Source organism: Buteo buteo, chromosome 1, assembly GCF_964188355.1.
Source record: "Buteo buteo chromosome 1, bButBut1.hap1.1, whole genome shotgun sequence".
In the NCBI taxonomy this organism is placed as follows: Eukaryota; Metazoa; Chordata; class Aves; order Accipitriformes; family Accipitridae; genus Buteo; species Buteo buteo.
In genome coordinates, this window is record NC_134171.1 from 28,870,797 (window position 1) to 28,886,521 (window position 15,725).

A 15,725-nucleotide genomic window follows, 5' to 3' on the forward strand; every position below is an offset into this window, starting at 1 on the left:
GAATCAGTAGTACTCAGTGCCAAAAATGCCCTTCATAGGCCCTCTGGGCACTAGGAAACACAGCCATCATCAGCCGCTGATAAACAGGTACACATTAAAACTAGGACCACGTATTTGCAATATAATTCAGAGGTATTCTTTTAATCCGCCTCAGCACTCTTTGGAAAATAGCTCAGCAGTCCTGGGGTTGGATATATAGACACTTCAGGAGACCTGCATCAGCTTCACCCTACAACAGACCTTTACAGCATCATTGTGCAAGGTCCCAGGGCTGCCTTTGCACCATTTGTTTACTTAAACAGAGAGTTCATTGCTGCAGGTCAATACATTTTCCAGATTTGTAGCAGATCTTTGACACAGGATATCACTAAAGTGGTATCTCTCTCTGGGACAGAGGCAGTACAATATTTAAAGCAGTAGCATCTATTTTCTCAGGGATAAATTCACAGCAGGATTTACAAGTCACAACACCACCATCTGGTACCAGTCCTAGCAGGAGAGGGCTAACACTTTGACATCCAGCAAGCAGCTGTCAAGGCTGGAGAGAAATGCCCTGGGTAGGATCACAGCCTAAATTACGTGCCTGTGCAGAAGCAGCCATCCAACCCAGCGCTTTCAGATCTGAGCTCTTTCCTGAAGCTACATAGCTAAGTCACACTGTAAAAAGACACTCACAAAAAGACTCTGACCTCCTCTATAGTAACCCAGTGACAAGGATGGGAACATAGGTTTGGTGATAGGAGACCTCTTCTCAAATCTGCCCTGACTGTAGCAGGGATATCAGCGCAGGCTTTGCACATCTCAAGTGCTTCCCCACCAGGCTACTCGATACTCTAGGACAAGTGCTCCTCACTCCATGTTATGGATATTGCATTCTGCACACTTCAATCTCACCCTCCCATTGCAGTGCATGCACAGACAAGCTGGTTCCAGAACCAATTCCTCTCCTTCTCCCTGGGCCCATATAAATTATTTAACATAACAAGAGCAGCTTCAATAGGAACTTAACATCCCATGGACTACCTAGCAGCCTGGTTACTAACACAATTCTCCAAGACAGAAGGGGCAGGACTCAAGCCTGCTCAGACTCCCACATGGGCTTTGTGGGAGACCGTATCTAATAGGCATGCTGGCCATTCAGATGAAACAGAGGAGGCATCTTTTCCACCTAAGATGCATGGCAAACACTTTGGAAGCTGCAAGTCAGCTCTGTACATGCCTACCCAGGGAAATTTAGTAACTAAGCCTTTTAGGTGCCTAATCACCATTTTAGATTCTTAATCTCCCTAAGTAAAAAACAAAACAAAACAAAACCCAAAACCAGAAAAACAACTAAAAAAACCCCAAACAAACCCAAAACCAAACCAAAATCAACCTGAAAAGGCTACCACAATCAAAGCAGTTTTAAAATTGCACAGAAGAATTTTAATTGTTTATTAGAATAATCAAGCATATAAAAAGATGTGTTACTATAATGAAATCAGAAGTGAACAGTAAATAAACATCCCTATGCCTCGCTGTTAATTTTGCAAGACTAAGATAAGAGCCTTCCATGACAGCACTGTTAAACCTTCAACACCACACAGGTAAATTAATACATAGGAAGGTCAGTGACGTGCTGTATGAAAGCATAGGTTTCCCAGATTGGGAGATCTCAATGAATTCAAACAAACTCATGCAAAAATTGGAAGGCTTAAAGCAACCAAAAGTCTGGCATTACCTATTGTTTAGCTGCAACATGAAAATTGTTTGTATGGTAATTGAGTAATATTTTCCTATTAAACTCTACCACAGTGTTTTTTGTCCTTACCATTCCTTCCTAAGAAAACAGTCTGTTCTTCTGGGAGGACATTAGATAGCCTGCCAAATTCACACCATTTGACATTTACCAGGGAAGTAGCATGTTGTCATCAGTGTAAATAATGCTGCTTTTCCCAAATCCCACTGAGTCACCATATTGCCATGCTGCTAGCAAATGCACAACTTGGAGGAGAAATCTACCATGTTTTACTATTATGTTGTAGAGCCAGTCAATCAAAATTTTACTGGAATAGTACTAGAGATTTTGGGTTGCCTTACAGAACCCTGGAATATGACCAATATGCCACAAAATACAATGAATTCTAGTCCATAGCTTTAGCAGTGCAATAAGCAATGCAGATTATTTGGAAGGGGAAAAGTGAGGGGAGATAAGCTACAAGAGCCAGTCCACCACCTATACTGCTCATTTTGCAATCTGAATCATGTGATGGGAAGAGAGGTAAGAAGAACACTCCATCTTATATAAGTTCCACCATTAGACAGGCCTAAAAATGCACAATGTGGAAGAAAAGTGAATTCAAGGTTATTAAAGAGACGTAAATTAGAAGAACCTTTTTACAAAAAATGGATGCCAAATTTATGCCAAATAAATCCATTCATCCGTATGATGCTTAAGAGGCATATACTTGGATACATACATGTATGTTTGTAAGTATGCATTTCTATGGTTCTTAAGCACTGGTGTGCACAATTCTTAAAGGTTTTATTTGTAGCATGACAAAAATGAAAGAACTGAAAACATAACTACGGGGTGGGGGTGCAGGGGCAGATAAATCTGTTAGGATAGGTCATGTGTTAACCAACTGCGGAGATGCTCTGTATAACATCTATGAAAGGAAGAAGAACAGCTGATTAGGGACCAATGACCTTCATTATTTTCTGTATCTTTCACTTTTCCGTGACCTTAAAGCTGCGGTTAAATTTGCTTCAGTAGTTTGCTGAAAATGCCTTAAACACTCATTGCCTCATAGATTTTCCCAAGCCTCTCAACGTTTATTTCTTCTGACTCCAATTTACCCAGTGTAAAAATGAAGTCAGCTAGAAATCTCACACAGCTGTGAAACTCAATTGCAATTTGGTGTCATTGGGCTCACCAGTACTGAAAACTCCTTGTGGAGGGGAAACAAAACTGAAATTTAAATATAATTACAGAAAAAGGTTTAAGCAGAAAATATTAAGAGCCTCATGTTCAAAGGCATCATTTCATACTAATCATCATAAAGAAAACTAAAAACTCCCTGACAATTTGCATTATAAGGGATGCTGAACAATCTGAAAATTTTACCCCTGTCACCATACAGGTTTGTTCTGACTTGGTGTTTCTGAAATGCTACCACATATTTTTTTGCGTACTTAATGTTTGCCTCTACAAAAAAGAAAAAAAAAAAGGAAGGAAACTGCAATTAGATCAATATAAGACCTATCTTAATGCCTGCAACTGATATTAGCATGCAAAGATCTTTTATTATTAAACAGGAACATGTGTTGTTTATTCTAATGATGAAACCATAAGGAATATGGTTTTTTGGAGCATGGTAGGGGTTTTTTTCAGTCGATCAGCACAATGACAGAGAAAGGCATTTAAGTGTATTTTTAGAATTAAAAACAATGGGGTTTAGTATTTTCTACAATAACCACTTGAAAGATTGACATGACTGAGCTATCCTTTGGCTTCCAAAATAAAAGCCTTATCCTAATACTATTTAAATTAAGTCTTCCAGTAACACTGTCAGGTATTTGAGCATCAGATAACTAACAGCCAACCATATCCCTCATATTCCCTTGCTTACTATTGTGGTAGTTCATTGTAACACTTACAGAAAATTGAAGAGTGAGCATTTACTGCATTTCCTAGTAAGGGTTGGAGGAGATAGCACTCCAGCAGGATTTTTTTTGTTTAGTTATAAATCAGATGTTGAAATCAAATTCCTGCTTTTTTTGTGCATATTAAAAAACAAACAAACAAACAAACCAACCAACAACAACAACAACCACCAAAAACCCACACAAATGAGCAAAAAAACCCCAAAGACATTTCCACTATCAATAAGAAAAAACCCTCATTCCCCAACTTGGAATTCCAACACACTTGTTCGTTTTATCAACACCCAGCCATTTTTACTTTCATTATAACTGAATTCTGGAATTCAATGGAGTTTACATCACAGTTAAGTTGGGTCAGAATCTAGCTGCAAACCTAATACTACGTTGCATACTTCCAGTAATTACTCTGCTCTCTTTGCAGTAGACAAATATTTCTACTTCCAGCGTAAATTTATTCCACAACTCAACCATGTTAAAGGTAGAGCAATATCAGGTTCTTGGAAAGAGACCAAATTTTTTAAAACAGCACTTTGATTTGTGATATTTAGAAAGACATACTGTGTGAAATATTAATAAAAACATTTTAAATTGTACACCCCGCATTTATGTCCCAATCGTTTTGTTTGAGCACATATTTAGCCTTATACATTGTGAGGAGTGCAAGTTGCTGGGTAGGACTATCAAAGTCTAGTGAACCAAGTAAAAAACAAAAAAACAAAAGAAAAACAACAGAAAAACCAAACAAAACTAAAGAAGCAATTGAAAATTAAAAAAAAAGGGGGGGGGGGAACCCACAAAATATTGTACCTGAGCATCACAACTAATAAAATATTTTAAGAACCATTTTGGATCTATTATATCTTCAGGTATCCAAACATTCAAAGCTCCCACTAAGTCACTGCAGCCTTACCCCAGGTAGTCATTCTCTCCTATCGTTCAAATAGCGTTCACTACGAAATGTGTCAGTTGTTTATGACCTGCATCCATTCTCATCCTACTTAAACATGATGCTAGCATATTATGACTGTAAATCATCAATAGCAAAAATGTTGACTACTGAAACTAGAGGGACAGAAAATTGTTGCCATGTCAAAGAAACTATTCATGTGGCACAGCAGCCTCCCTTTTTATGGTCCTGTCCTTATATTTGCATGCACTCTACACATTTCTTGAGCCTGAAGTCCTTCATTAGGATCTGAGTTTTAAATGCCACTGCCCTAAAAAACCCCTGAACCATAACACCCTAGGCAGTGCAGAAGTAGTGAAGCAGCAAAAAATGATTATTATATTTAAGACCTGAAATGCTGTTCCAACTGCAGGACTATTCAAAGTCACGCACAGAAGGTAGGCTATGCATCCACGTACGGGGTTCAGTGAACAGACCACCACTGTGGTCCAAGTACTGCCATTAAGATCTACCTGCTCTTCAGATACCTCCCTCTACACATGAGGGGAGTGGGTTTAGCTCCACTTCTCCATTTGCTGGGACAGGGGAAGCTATTATTCTACTAGTCCAAAGAAAAGGCAAAGAAATTAAGTGGTACCACTCTAGATCTGGTACATTTTATGCACCTCTCTTCATTACAGAATACGTCTACATATTCAAAAAGAAGTTTTGGTTCAAAGGCTAAAACTTCCACTTTCTCTTACAGTCTAAGCCTTAGACACAAGAGCATATCTGCTGCTCTTTCAGCATCAATCAACTTCAGGGATTAAGAACAGAAAAAGGGCACACACACACACTAAAAAAAGAAGTATCCAGCCTATGGCCTCTGGATTGTACCCAGCCCATCAGAACAATTTATCTGGCCCAATCCTTGCTCTGGAAGTCATGAGATGGGGCACAGAGTTGGGCACGAGCTCTAGACAAATTGCTCTAGACATCTCTTCACCAAAAGCTGCCGAAGGATCCCACTTTCTTCCCATCCCGCATCATGTAACTTGAGCTGTGTCCATCATATGACTAAAAGGCAAGTACTTTGTATGACAGAAAATACATCTTAATTGCATGAAAGCACATATGCAGGTTGCCCACATGACAATGTTTCTGTAAACTTGTTTTCAGGTACATGCCAGTCACGTATCACCCCAGCATGGATGCTCCGATTAAGGACAGGAGTGTACACCTACATGGCAGTGAAGAGCTTGACCCTTGAGTTCCTCCATTAGACGTTACGGGGCTTACTCAAGACAATGTGACACTTAACTGTCTTCAGAAAAGAGGAAGAAAGTTTAAGAGTTACAATCTACTTGTGACCAAGGATGAAGAAATTATTCCATTCAAAAGGTTCATTTAAGTCTGACCTGGTTTTTTTCAAGTTTCACACTCTTTTAACAAACAGCTGAGGTTGAAGCTCGTGTTAAAAGTGTTTAGGAGCCTATTTTTTGAAGACTATTTTTCAGTAGCATTCTTCATCTCCAAAATTGGGTAGGTCTTTAAAAATAAACTTCATAGGAATACAGTGAAAAGGAAATAGTGCAAAAGTATAAAAATAGACTGAGTCCAATAACAAGCTATAAATCATTCATTTCCATCACACACTGACTTGCAACATTTCTGCTGTTACTAAATAACAGAGTGCAGAACATTTAGGGACAGGTTCATTCCTTCTAACCTGAAAGCATTTTAACTTGTGCCCAAGACAAGGAAATCACAGGAGACCATGGTGTAAGTCATCTGTCCTGGCTTAGACAGATTCCAGTACTATCTCACTGTCCCTGACAGAAGGGGTGAGCGAGGCTGTCCAAGTTCCTTGTGAACTCAAGGCAGATCTCAGAGAAGCTTGGGTCCTACTCATGGGGTGTCTACTGCAGAACTGCAATCCTCCTTATGGAAACACATTAAGTTTGTATCAGAAAGTTAGAGGCAACAAGAAGAAAAAGTGGAAATGGGGCAGGGAGGGGGAGGAGGGTAAAAAGAGGTTGAATAATACCATGGCTAAAACCAAATCAAGCAATAGAGGAGCACACGGTGCCTCTGCAGGCACTACAGGCTTACTCCTGCCACCCCCAGCCCGGTAAATTAGCTTGACACCAGGATTTTTTTGTTGGAATTAACACAGTTCAGATTACTTAGCTAGCCTCCGAAACTTATTTAATGCTTACGGTAATTAATATATTAATCAGTCACACCCATCATGTAGCTCCAAAAATGTATATATAATTACACAAGAGAATAACTTAGAAAAGCATATAGTCCACATTTGCCACAGTAAGGATGTATTGGTTGCGCTGAAGAAATATGGAATATGAATGAACACATCCCAAATAATTTTATCATAATGATAGGAGTTGCCTTTGATCCAAGACAACTGGAAAAATGTTTTTGACTGAAAAGAACAACCCACCACCAAGAATTCTAATTAGTGCGAGTAATATATGAACTGATTCGATATAGAAAACTCACTTTAATTCTATGGTCAGAAATTGGTCAAACACATACGTGTCAAAAAGGACTTACAATTACGTGCCATTTATCTTTATTTTACCAAATTTTACTATTAATATGCCTAATTTCCACTACTATCAGATAGTAAAATCCCAATATTCTATAGGGAATCTGGTTTCATAGCCCAGCTTGCTTCCTCCTAGAACCCTTTAGGACAATCCCACCACATTACTGGAGAAAAAAAAAATTAAATAAAAAAAATAAAAAAAAAATAATCAAATGCATGTAACCATCCAGTGAACAACACAGAATCAATAGCCCATAAAATGAAACCCTCATTTAAAAGTATAATATCACTTTGTTTGTTTTCCTTAACAGCCTCAATTGCTCTGTATCTTTCTTCTTTTCAGGGGACCTATATAGATGGGACATCAACTATGAAAAGTCAGTGCAGCCACCTGTATGCCATTTCAAGGCAGGCAAAAGTACAGGGCTAACAGGCATAAGAGAAGGATCTCCCCCTCCAATTAGTAGAACATCCAAAGCAGGTTGCAAATGGTGAAATATGCACCAGAAAGAACTGCAGAGTTTAGGTATTTGGGCATCTTCTTTCCCAATTTACACGCCCTTCCACCCTGGGCTAAGTGAAAATTTTTAATTTTGGGAGACTGGCAAATTTACCAGATTAGGCAAAGTCAGTTTGAAAAAAGTTTCAACTTTAAAGTAAACCTTTTCCTTGAGCTCTGGCAATTGTATGGGTAACAATTTCTAGCACAATAGTGGCAGTGTAGTACAGACATTGTTCAAACACTAACTTGGTTAAGAAATCAAAGCCTATCATTTAGCTATGGAGATAAAGTGTGTAGTCTTTATGTTAAGAAACAATGCTTACAGATTACATGCTACAGTCAGGCTACTGTCCTGCATTCTTTGTGCACCACAAACTCACAAGGAAGCTGAGATTCTGTTCTCTCTGGTAAATCAGCACTGACTAGACAGTATATATGCAGAAAAAAAAATCAGATTCATAATAAGGCATAAGAAAATTCTAGATTAGTCTTTTATAAGCAAAACTAAAAATTTTGAGGACTATATTACATGTCAGCTTGGAAAGCAGAGTCTAACAGCCGTATTAGCTTCTAAAGAATCAGAACAGCCTTATTAGCTTCTGTTCTGCACAGCAGGAGATCAGAACAGAAGTCATCTAGTCATGGAAAGGACTCCATGATAGCTAAGCCTTTATAACAGTACCTGTGGGCTCACCCTGCACACCTGTCTTGGAAGAGCAAAGACTCAAGTCTCAGCATAGGCATAATCGGAGAAAAAGCCATAAAAAAAAATAACAGTTCAAGGTACAAACAACATTATTACTCACTTTACATACTCACAACACTAATGTGTAACCCTTCAAAAAAGTAGATTGCTCCCTTGAGTGCTTTCAAAATCCCCAAACCTGTAAGCACACTATCACATTTATCACAGAGGTATTAAGCAAGCAGTGGAACAGAACTGTTCACATCTCATTTTACCTAGCTTTCAAGTTGGGTGAAGCTGCATGTGTGCTGTTGTTAAAAAAAAAAAAAAAAAAAAAAAAAAAAAAAAAAAAAAAACAACACAGAGAGAAAGAGACAAAGAGAAGTTTCTCCAAAACATGTGTGCAAATGGCTAAGCATGATACAAGACTGACTTACACCAATTCTGACCATGAATCAAAACAGTTTTGTTAAGACTCCGTCATTGCTACCTGAGAAAACTACTATTTTTCCTCTTGTTTTAATCGAACCTTACAGACAACCCTAGGATGAAACTGTTCTTATGTAATTTATTTTCCTATGGATCCAAGTAAAACCTATCACGAAAAGCAGTATTTACTAACACTCCTCAGGAGTGCCCGAGATATTATACTAAACTGCATGCTGTACAATCAAGAAGCTTAGCATAAACTAACAGCACTAATACTTCTATGTACAAGGCGAACTACACACTACTATAAACATACTTTTTCTTGTTCCCGCCTCTTACTAGCAGCCAACGGAGTGACAAGTAACAAACTCTTCAGGAGCACATCTATCCTTTTAAGCAGAAATGGAAGCTAACAGAACAACACAGCCAGAAGATTGAAAACCGTAATGATCTACAGTAGGAGAGCAAAGAAGAGGAAGAAAAATGGAAGTGGGTGGACAGCAGCTGAGCAGCAATAGCAAATGGAAGGGGTGGGAAGGCAAAAACGAGCAGATGAATAGGGAAGGAGACAAATGAGATGTGAAAAGAGACAGAAGACAAAATTACCAAGAGTTAGTCTAAAACAGCAGTTCTTGAATCATGGCTCAGCCAAAGGAAATTACAAAGTCAGCCTGACAGGAAGAGTAAATTACAATGCTACAGTCAGCATCTTACTTCTTGAGTGGTGCTGCCAAGAGTCAGCCATGGCTGGGAATTACTAGCCTACCGCATGGCTGGTGGAAGTGCTGTAATGACTTTGTTGGCTAGGTGTCTCATGAATAGAAGGAGTGATGCAGCAGAGAGTAAGCATATAGGAATGGAAAAAGGGAAGAAAGGAGAATTACCGGTGAGCTCAACTAGAAATGAGATCGAGCATTTATTAACTGGTCTGCATGCTAAGATAGCTACCACACAAGTCACATTTAATCCAAAGCACTATAAAAGCTGGAAAGCATTTTGTTAAACAGAACCCCAAAACCTTTTCAGGAGTTGAGGTGGGCTCCTGTGCAAAGATACGCAAATTGCACAAAAATTAAATCTATGGTGGACACAAAGGATCCATCCAACTTTCATCAAAAAAAAACGAAATTGTAGCTGATTAAGAAAGAAAACTCTAAATAGGCAATACATGCAATGAAAGGAGAACTGTGATGTCTAGGGAAGTGCTCCAAGGTGCAACTGCAATGCTTTAGCTTATTTTAATTCATAGAATGGTTTGGGTTGGAGAGGACCTTAAAGCTCATCTAGTTCTATCCCCCCTGCCACAGGCAGGGACGCCTTCCACTAGACCAGGTTGCTCAAAGCCGCAGCCAATCCGGCCTTGAACACTTCCAGGGATGGGGCATCCACAACCTCTCTGGGCAACCTGTGCCAGAGCTTCACCACCCTCACAGTAAAGAATTTTTTCCTAATATCTAATCTAAATCTACCCTCTTACAGTTTAAAACTATTACTCCTCATCCTATCATCACATGCCCTTGTAAAAAGTCCCTCCCCATCTTTACTGTAGGCCCCCTTTAGGTACTGAAAGGCTGCAATAAGGTTTCTCCAGAGCCTTCTCTTCTCCAGACTGAACAACCCCAGCTCTCTCAGCCTCTCCTCATAGAAGAAGGTGCTTCAGCCCTCTGATCATCTTCATGGCCCTCCTCTGGACTCGCTCCAACAGGTCCATGTCCTTCTTATGTTGGGGGCCCCAGAGCTGGATGCAGTACTCCAGGTGGGGTCTCACTAGAGCAGAGTAGAGGGGGAGAATCACCTCCCTCAACCTGCTGGTCACGCTTCTTTTGATGCAGCCCAGAACGCAATTGGCTTTCTGGGCTGTGAGTGCTCATTGCTGGGTCATATGCAGTTTTTCATCCACTAACACCCCCAAGTCCTTCTCCGCAGGGATGCTCTCAATCCACTCATTGCCCAGGCTGTATTTGTGCTTGGGATTACCCCCCAAAAAGACAGTAGCCACATTAAAGACGTTAGCCACATAAGATAACATGCTGCCCTTATAATCTGTAATATGTTGGTCTGTATAATCAGTCCAGCCAGAATCAATGCGCAAAGGGAAAAAAAGTTTCCTCAAGGTACCCATCCTATCTGACCTCCAACAACACACAGTTAAATATAGAAGAGACTGCAGGTATGGATGGACGCAACCTCCTCCTCTCCCCCGAGTTAATCCAATAATGCAAGAATTAAATCATATTTTACAAGGTTTTATCACTGAATATAGTGTAGCATTAGCCTTCCATTAGGCTGACTTATACTGCATCGTTAGCTCAGAGCGAACCTGGGAGGAAGTTAAAGGCCTGTTTTTACCAAGAAACACCACCAAAAAGACAGAAAATGTTTGCATAAGCTGAAAACGTACCATGACTGTCTCTTCTGTACTTCTTTCTCTTTGTACTGGAGCAACTGGAAATTCAAGAAGTGATTTTACTGTCTTCCTTTTGGCTTTTTCCATTTGAATATTAGTAAAATAGTTGACAGCAGCAAACTCAATAAGAGCAGAGAACACAAAGGCAAAGCAGACCGCTATGAACCAGTCCATGGCAGTAGCATAGGATACTTTTGGCAGTGAATGTCTTGCACTGATGCTCAGTGTCGTCATTGTCAACACTGTTGTTATTCCTTCAAAGAAATAAAGCAAAAGCACTGCTGAATCAGAGTAAAACAAAGTGAGAATAGAGGCAAGCAGCTTCAAACAAAGAATTTTAAATCACTTAAGAGTCTTTCTCTGCTACTTGTGAATAGTGCATTAGATTTAAGTCATTGCAACCATCATGTATCTATAAGCAGCTATGCACACAAAACATTTAACCAGTTTTTAAAGGAGGCATGGAAAGCCATGACTTCAGCAGATGATCTAGAGTTCACATGAAGAAAACACTGAAGCCTTAATTTCATATTTTTTTCATGTAAAGTTCAGTAGAATTTCCTACAACAAGTTGCTTTCTAAACATTTGAACATAATTTAAGTTGTTAAATAGGGGAGTGCTCCTCAGACTGCAACAAAAACATGATTTTTCCTGTAATGGGTTCAGAATACCACCTATTAGTCTGCATCCATTCCTCTGATCCCACTCATGATGCAGGTGCTGTTAAGTCATGGCAAATTATTTTGGTGCTAAGGAAAACTAGAATATTACGTTAACAACTCTGTTAATTAAGAAACCATCACCTTACCTTTTAAACCCTTCTGCTACTAGTCAATCGATGAAATTTAATTAGAATTTCATCTTCTGAAAGAACAACTTTTTAATTAAAGTGTACAAGCATGAACACTGAACTCAAATATGACCACTTCATGGTAATACTTCAAATGCAAGTACATGCTGTATAAAACCAAGGTATGGGGTCTTTTTTTCCTTTTTCATCCAAAATATCCCAGATCATACAAATGTAAAATAGCAAGTATATAGTGAACACCGCATAAGTCCTACCATGAAAACCTCAAGGAAGACTGACTACAAATGGACATGTCTTTATTCTTATGAAGAGAACACTGTACACATTTTAATTCAAGATGAAATGCTCATGGTCAGAAGAATTCAAAATAATAAAGAGCATGTTTTTCAACAAGATCCTCACGTGCCCTACTGCCTAAATGGTGGTACTCCATCTGGGCAATCTGATATGAAAGAGCTTCACCTAGACACTGTCATACAGAGAACTGGACACAATGAAACCAGTCCTTCCTATTGAAGGAGAAAAAAAAAAGGAAAAAAGAGTAATAGCAAGTTCATGCAAGCACAAACAATATCTCAGAGCAAACTCAGCAGGATAAAAACACAGATGCAAGCTCACAAAACCTTCTTCAGTGGGAAGGTGTTGAAAAAACACACCACTGAAAATGTTTAAGTCTGAGAAAAAAAAAAAAAATTATGGAAAGTTATTTTTTTCCTGGAAGAAACCCATCCCTGCTTATCCCTATCCTTCCTGATTCTATCTCTGCTCACTTCAAGCAAATAGTTTGTCTGAATTGTCTTTCTAAAGACATTTGTTTAATAGATGTAAGAATAGGATGAAGTGAATTGAATGACCAACCATTCCCAAAACACAAGGAGGAGGGAGGAGGTCGTGACAGTATTATAGTCTACTGCCATAGTCTTTATCAGATTTCCCCCTATTAAATCATTCTTCTGGGAGACTTGCAGTTGCCACTGCAACTGCCCTTGGATACATGCCACAGGGATTTACAGGGTAGGGAATCAAGTTCTGGTAAAAAATTTATACACACAGGTACTGTAATTATCAAGAGCTAAATACTTGCAAGCTTCTGATTAGAAATGCACATAACCATATAAAAATATATTGAGTATTTTAATATAAAAATTAATGTTAAAAACCTGTTTTAATATTACTGCTTCTTTCCTCTAAGAAACACCAATCTCCCACAATCACCAGGTTCAGGTGTCTGAAGGACTGACTGCAGAAATCACAACCTCATGTACCTTTGTTCATTGCGCATCCTTCCTCTGTTTGTTCCTTGGCATCCTTTGCCAAGTTCTCCCTAATCATGCAGTGTCCAATGGAAAGATCTTTTGGTTAGCCTCTTCTGACAGTTCCTCTAGAAAGCTGGTACCATAGCGGGTATTCTGGCTTTATTCCTATCTCTTGCCTGCAACATTTCTATCTTCTTTTAAGAAAAACTTTAGAAAACAGGATTCCTGTTGGAATTTGCAAGAAAACTAAAAAGATACTTTTAGCCATACTTTAAGCCATTTGCTTTCAAAGGCATTCAAGAGACTTATCTGTAACTTAGTGGATGTCCAAACTTTATTATTTGTTTTCAGTTTCACATATGGATATAATGACACATATTACATCTATTGCTCTATATTCTGTACATTTTCAACTATCATATTTTGTCTGTAAATACAGATTCTACCTTTCCAGTTCATGGCAATACTCCCTTCACAAAAAGTACCATTATTCAACATCACTGCAAAGACATCTGAAGTGATATACTAGTTTGCCTAATGTAACACTTGAGTTGAGAGCTAGTGGGGTTCTTCTTAGGTTTACAGCTTGTTTCTCCTATAACTAATCATTAACCTTGTCTAATTTGTGATATTAAACAGTGTTCTGGCTCCACTCACACGTTCAAATGGGCTGTCACGTAGAAACATTAATTCCTATCACTCTTGCCAGCAGCTATCTATCTATAGAAAGGCTTTTTGTAGAACATTCTCTTCCTAATTAGTCCTGCTTTAGACTACAGTACATTATAAAGTCAAGACATTGCTCTATAAAGACTGCTTTTAAAAATGGTTTTATCCTACTTCTTTGTTAGGAATCATATTTCCATTTAATTTCTTTATGCTTTGTCATCGATAGAAACTTTTTTGTTTTTTATTTTCAGAGTTCACTGAAGCATTTCATTCAAGCTGTATTTTGGTGAGGGCAATTTTAATATCTTGCGATCACTTTGGTTTTTTAATTCATCTTCATAATGACAATGGCAGAAAGGAGAGAAAAGCACTAAACATGAAATTACAGTAACAGCTCATAGCAAGCTTCCACTGATGACACAGATATCTCATAAGACGACATCTGTACATCTCACACACTCCCAATCAAATTATTTTAAAAGTGTGAGTTCAAGTAATTACACTACTGTCCACTGGAGGATAAAACTGCTCTGGATGTAGACTAAGGACTTGACTGCATTACTTAGGGCCAGGTCTTCCCAGTTTGCTCCCCTAAGCAGGTAGAACCCCAGCGATGTACACCCATTTGCCACAGGCAACCATGCCACCCTTCAAGTTATATATTCCAAGTCTCTCTTCGGATTCCAAGGATTCACATAACAATATTCTTCATACATCGACAGCAAAAATTCCTCTGAATTTACATCATTCCCTTGTTTCTACACTAGTATGGAGGCAGTATACCCCAATGCACTAAAAAGGCCTATTGTAGTGAAAGTCATTAAAAGAGGAAATATGAGAAAAAGCAAAAAAAAGAAATAATTACCAAATACAGTTCTAGCTGGAACAGATTCCTTATTTATCCAAAATGAAACTTGAGAAAGGATCACAGTCATAATGCAGGGGATATAGGTCTGAATCATAAAATAACCCATTTTCCGTCTGAGGTGGAAGTAAACTGTCATAACAATATATTCACCTAAAAAAAAAAAAAAAAAAAGAAAATATTTTTCTGACTGTGTATAAAATTTGTGTTGCAGAATAACTGTTTCAGACTATCAGCTAGGATCGTTTAAGATGATGTTATTCATTCCACTTAACATGTATAGAATGACATGTTCCTTAGACACAAGAATGAATGAAAGTTTTAAACAAAAAAACCTGGAAGTAATAGGTCCTTACAGTGCCATTCAGAAGCTGGTATCAAAAATACTATAAATGTACAGTTAATACTGGATTACATTTTAAAGTATAAGCATGATTTTAAAAATTCTTTTGGCAGCTGTTGAAGAAAAGAGTCCCAAGACACAAGCTATCTAGCTACCTATAGTATCCATAACATTGTGGTACCTACCTGCCAAATAAAACAATAATAACAATGATGCACACTAAATGTTATGGAAGCATCTCAGCTTTTTACTAGGTTTATATGTCAGCACCACTATGATAATGAAACAAATGCAAAAATCATTGACAAGAATTAAAAATACTGTAAGTTTTTCTAAAATGTTATCATTCATATTAAACAAACAAACAAAAAAAATGGCAGTTTTACCATAAACGGAATAAATTGTCTAAATAAAGCACTACAGAATGAGCATTTTGGGGAGAGTAAGGAAATTCTGTTGTTAACTCATAATAATCAATATGCTGAGAAGTGAATTTCTAGTGTATTGCAAAACAGTTTTATCTTTGAGAAAAATATCCATAGAGCAATACATCAAATACATTTGCTTTATCTGTTTCATTTTGACCATCTCGCAACACCCAAACTTGCTGATGCTTAGAAAATGATTCCAAATTTTAAAAATATTTTGGGAATATGC

At 38.2% G+C, this 15,725-nt stretch overlaps 1 protein-coding gene across 2 annotated transcripts in view; it reads right to left on the reverse strand.

The window, feature by feature from the left end:
• GABRA4 (gamma-aminobutyric acid type A receptor subunit alpha4) overlaps window positions 1-15,725 on the reverse strand; it is a 38,410-nt gene that overhangs the window by 7,931 nt on the left and 14,754 nt on the right. For both annotated transcript variants that reach the window (XM_075041379.1, XM_075041388.1), the window contains exons 7-8: window positions 14,726-14,878; window positions 11,138-11,377 (exon numbers count right to left, since the gene is read on the reverse strand). In XM_075041379.1, coding sequence (XP_074897480.1) covers window positions 11,138-11,377; window positions 14,726-14,878 — 393 coding nt within the window. The remainder of the gene's footprint in view (window positions 1-11,137; window positions 11,378-14,725; window positions 14,879-15,725) is intronic.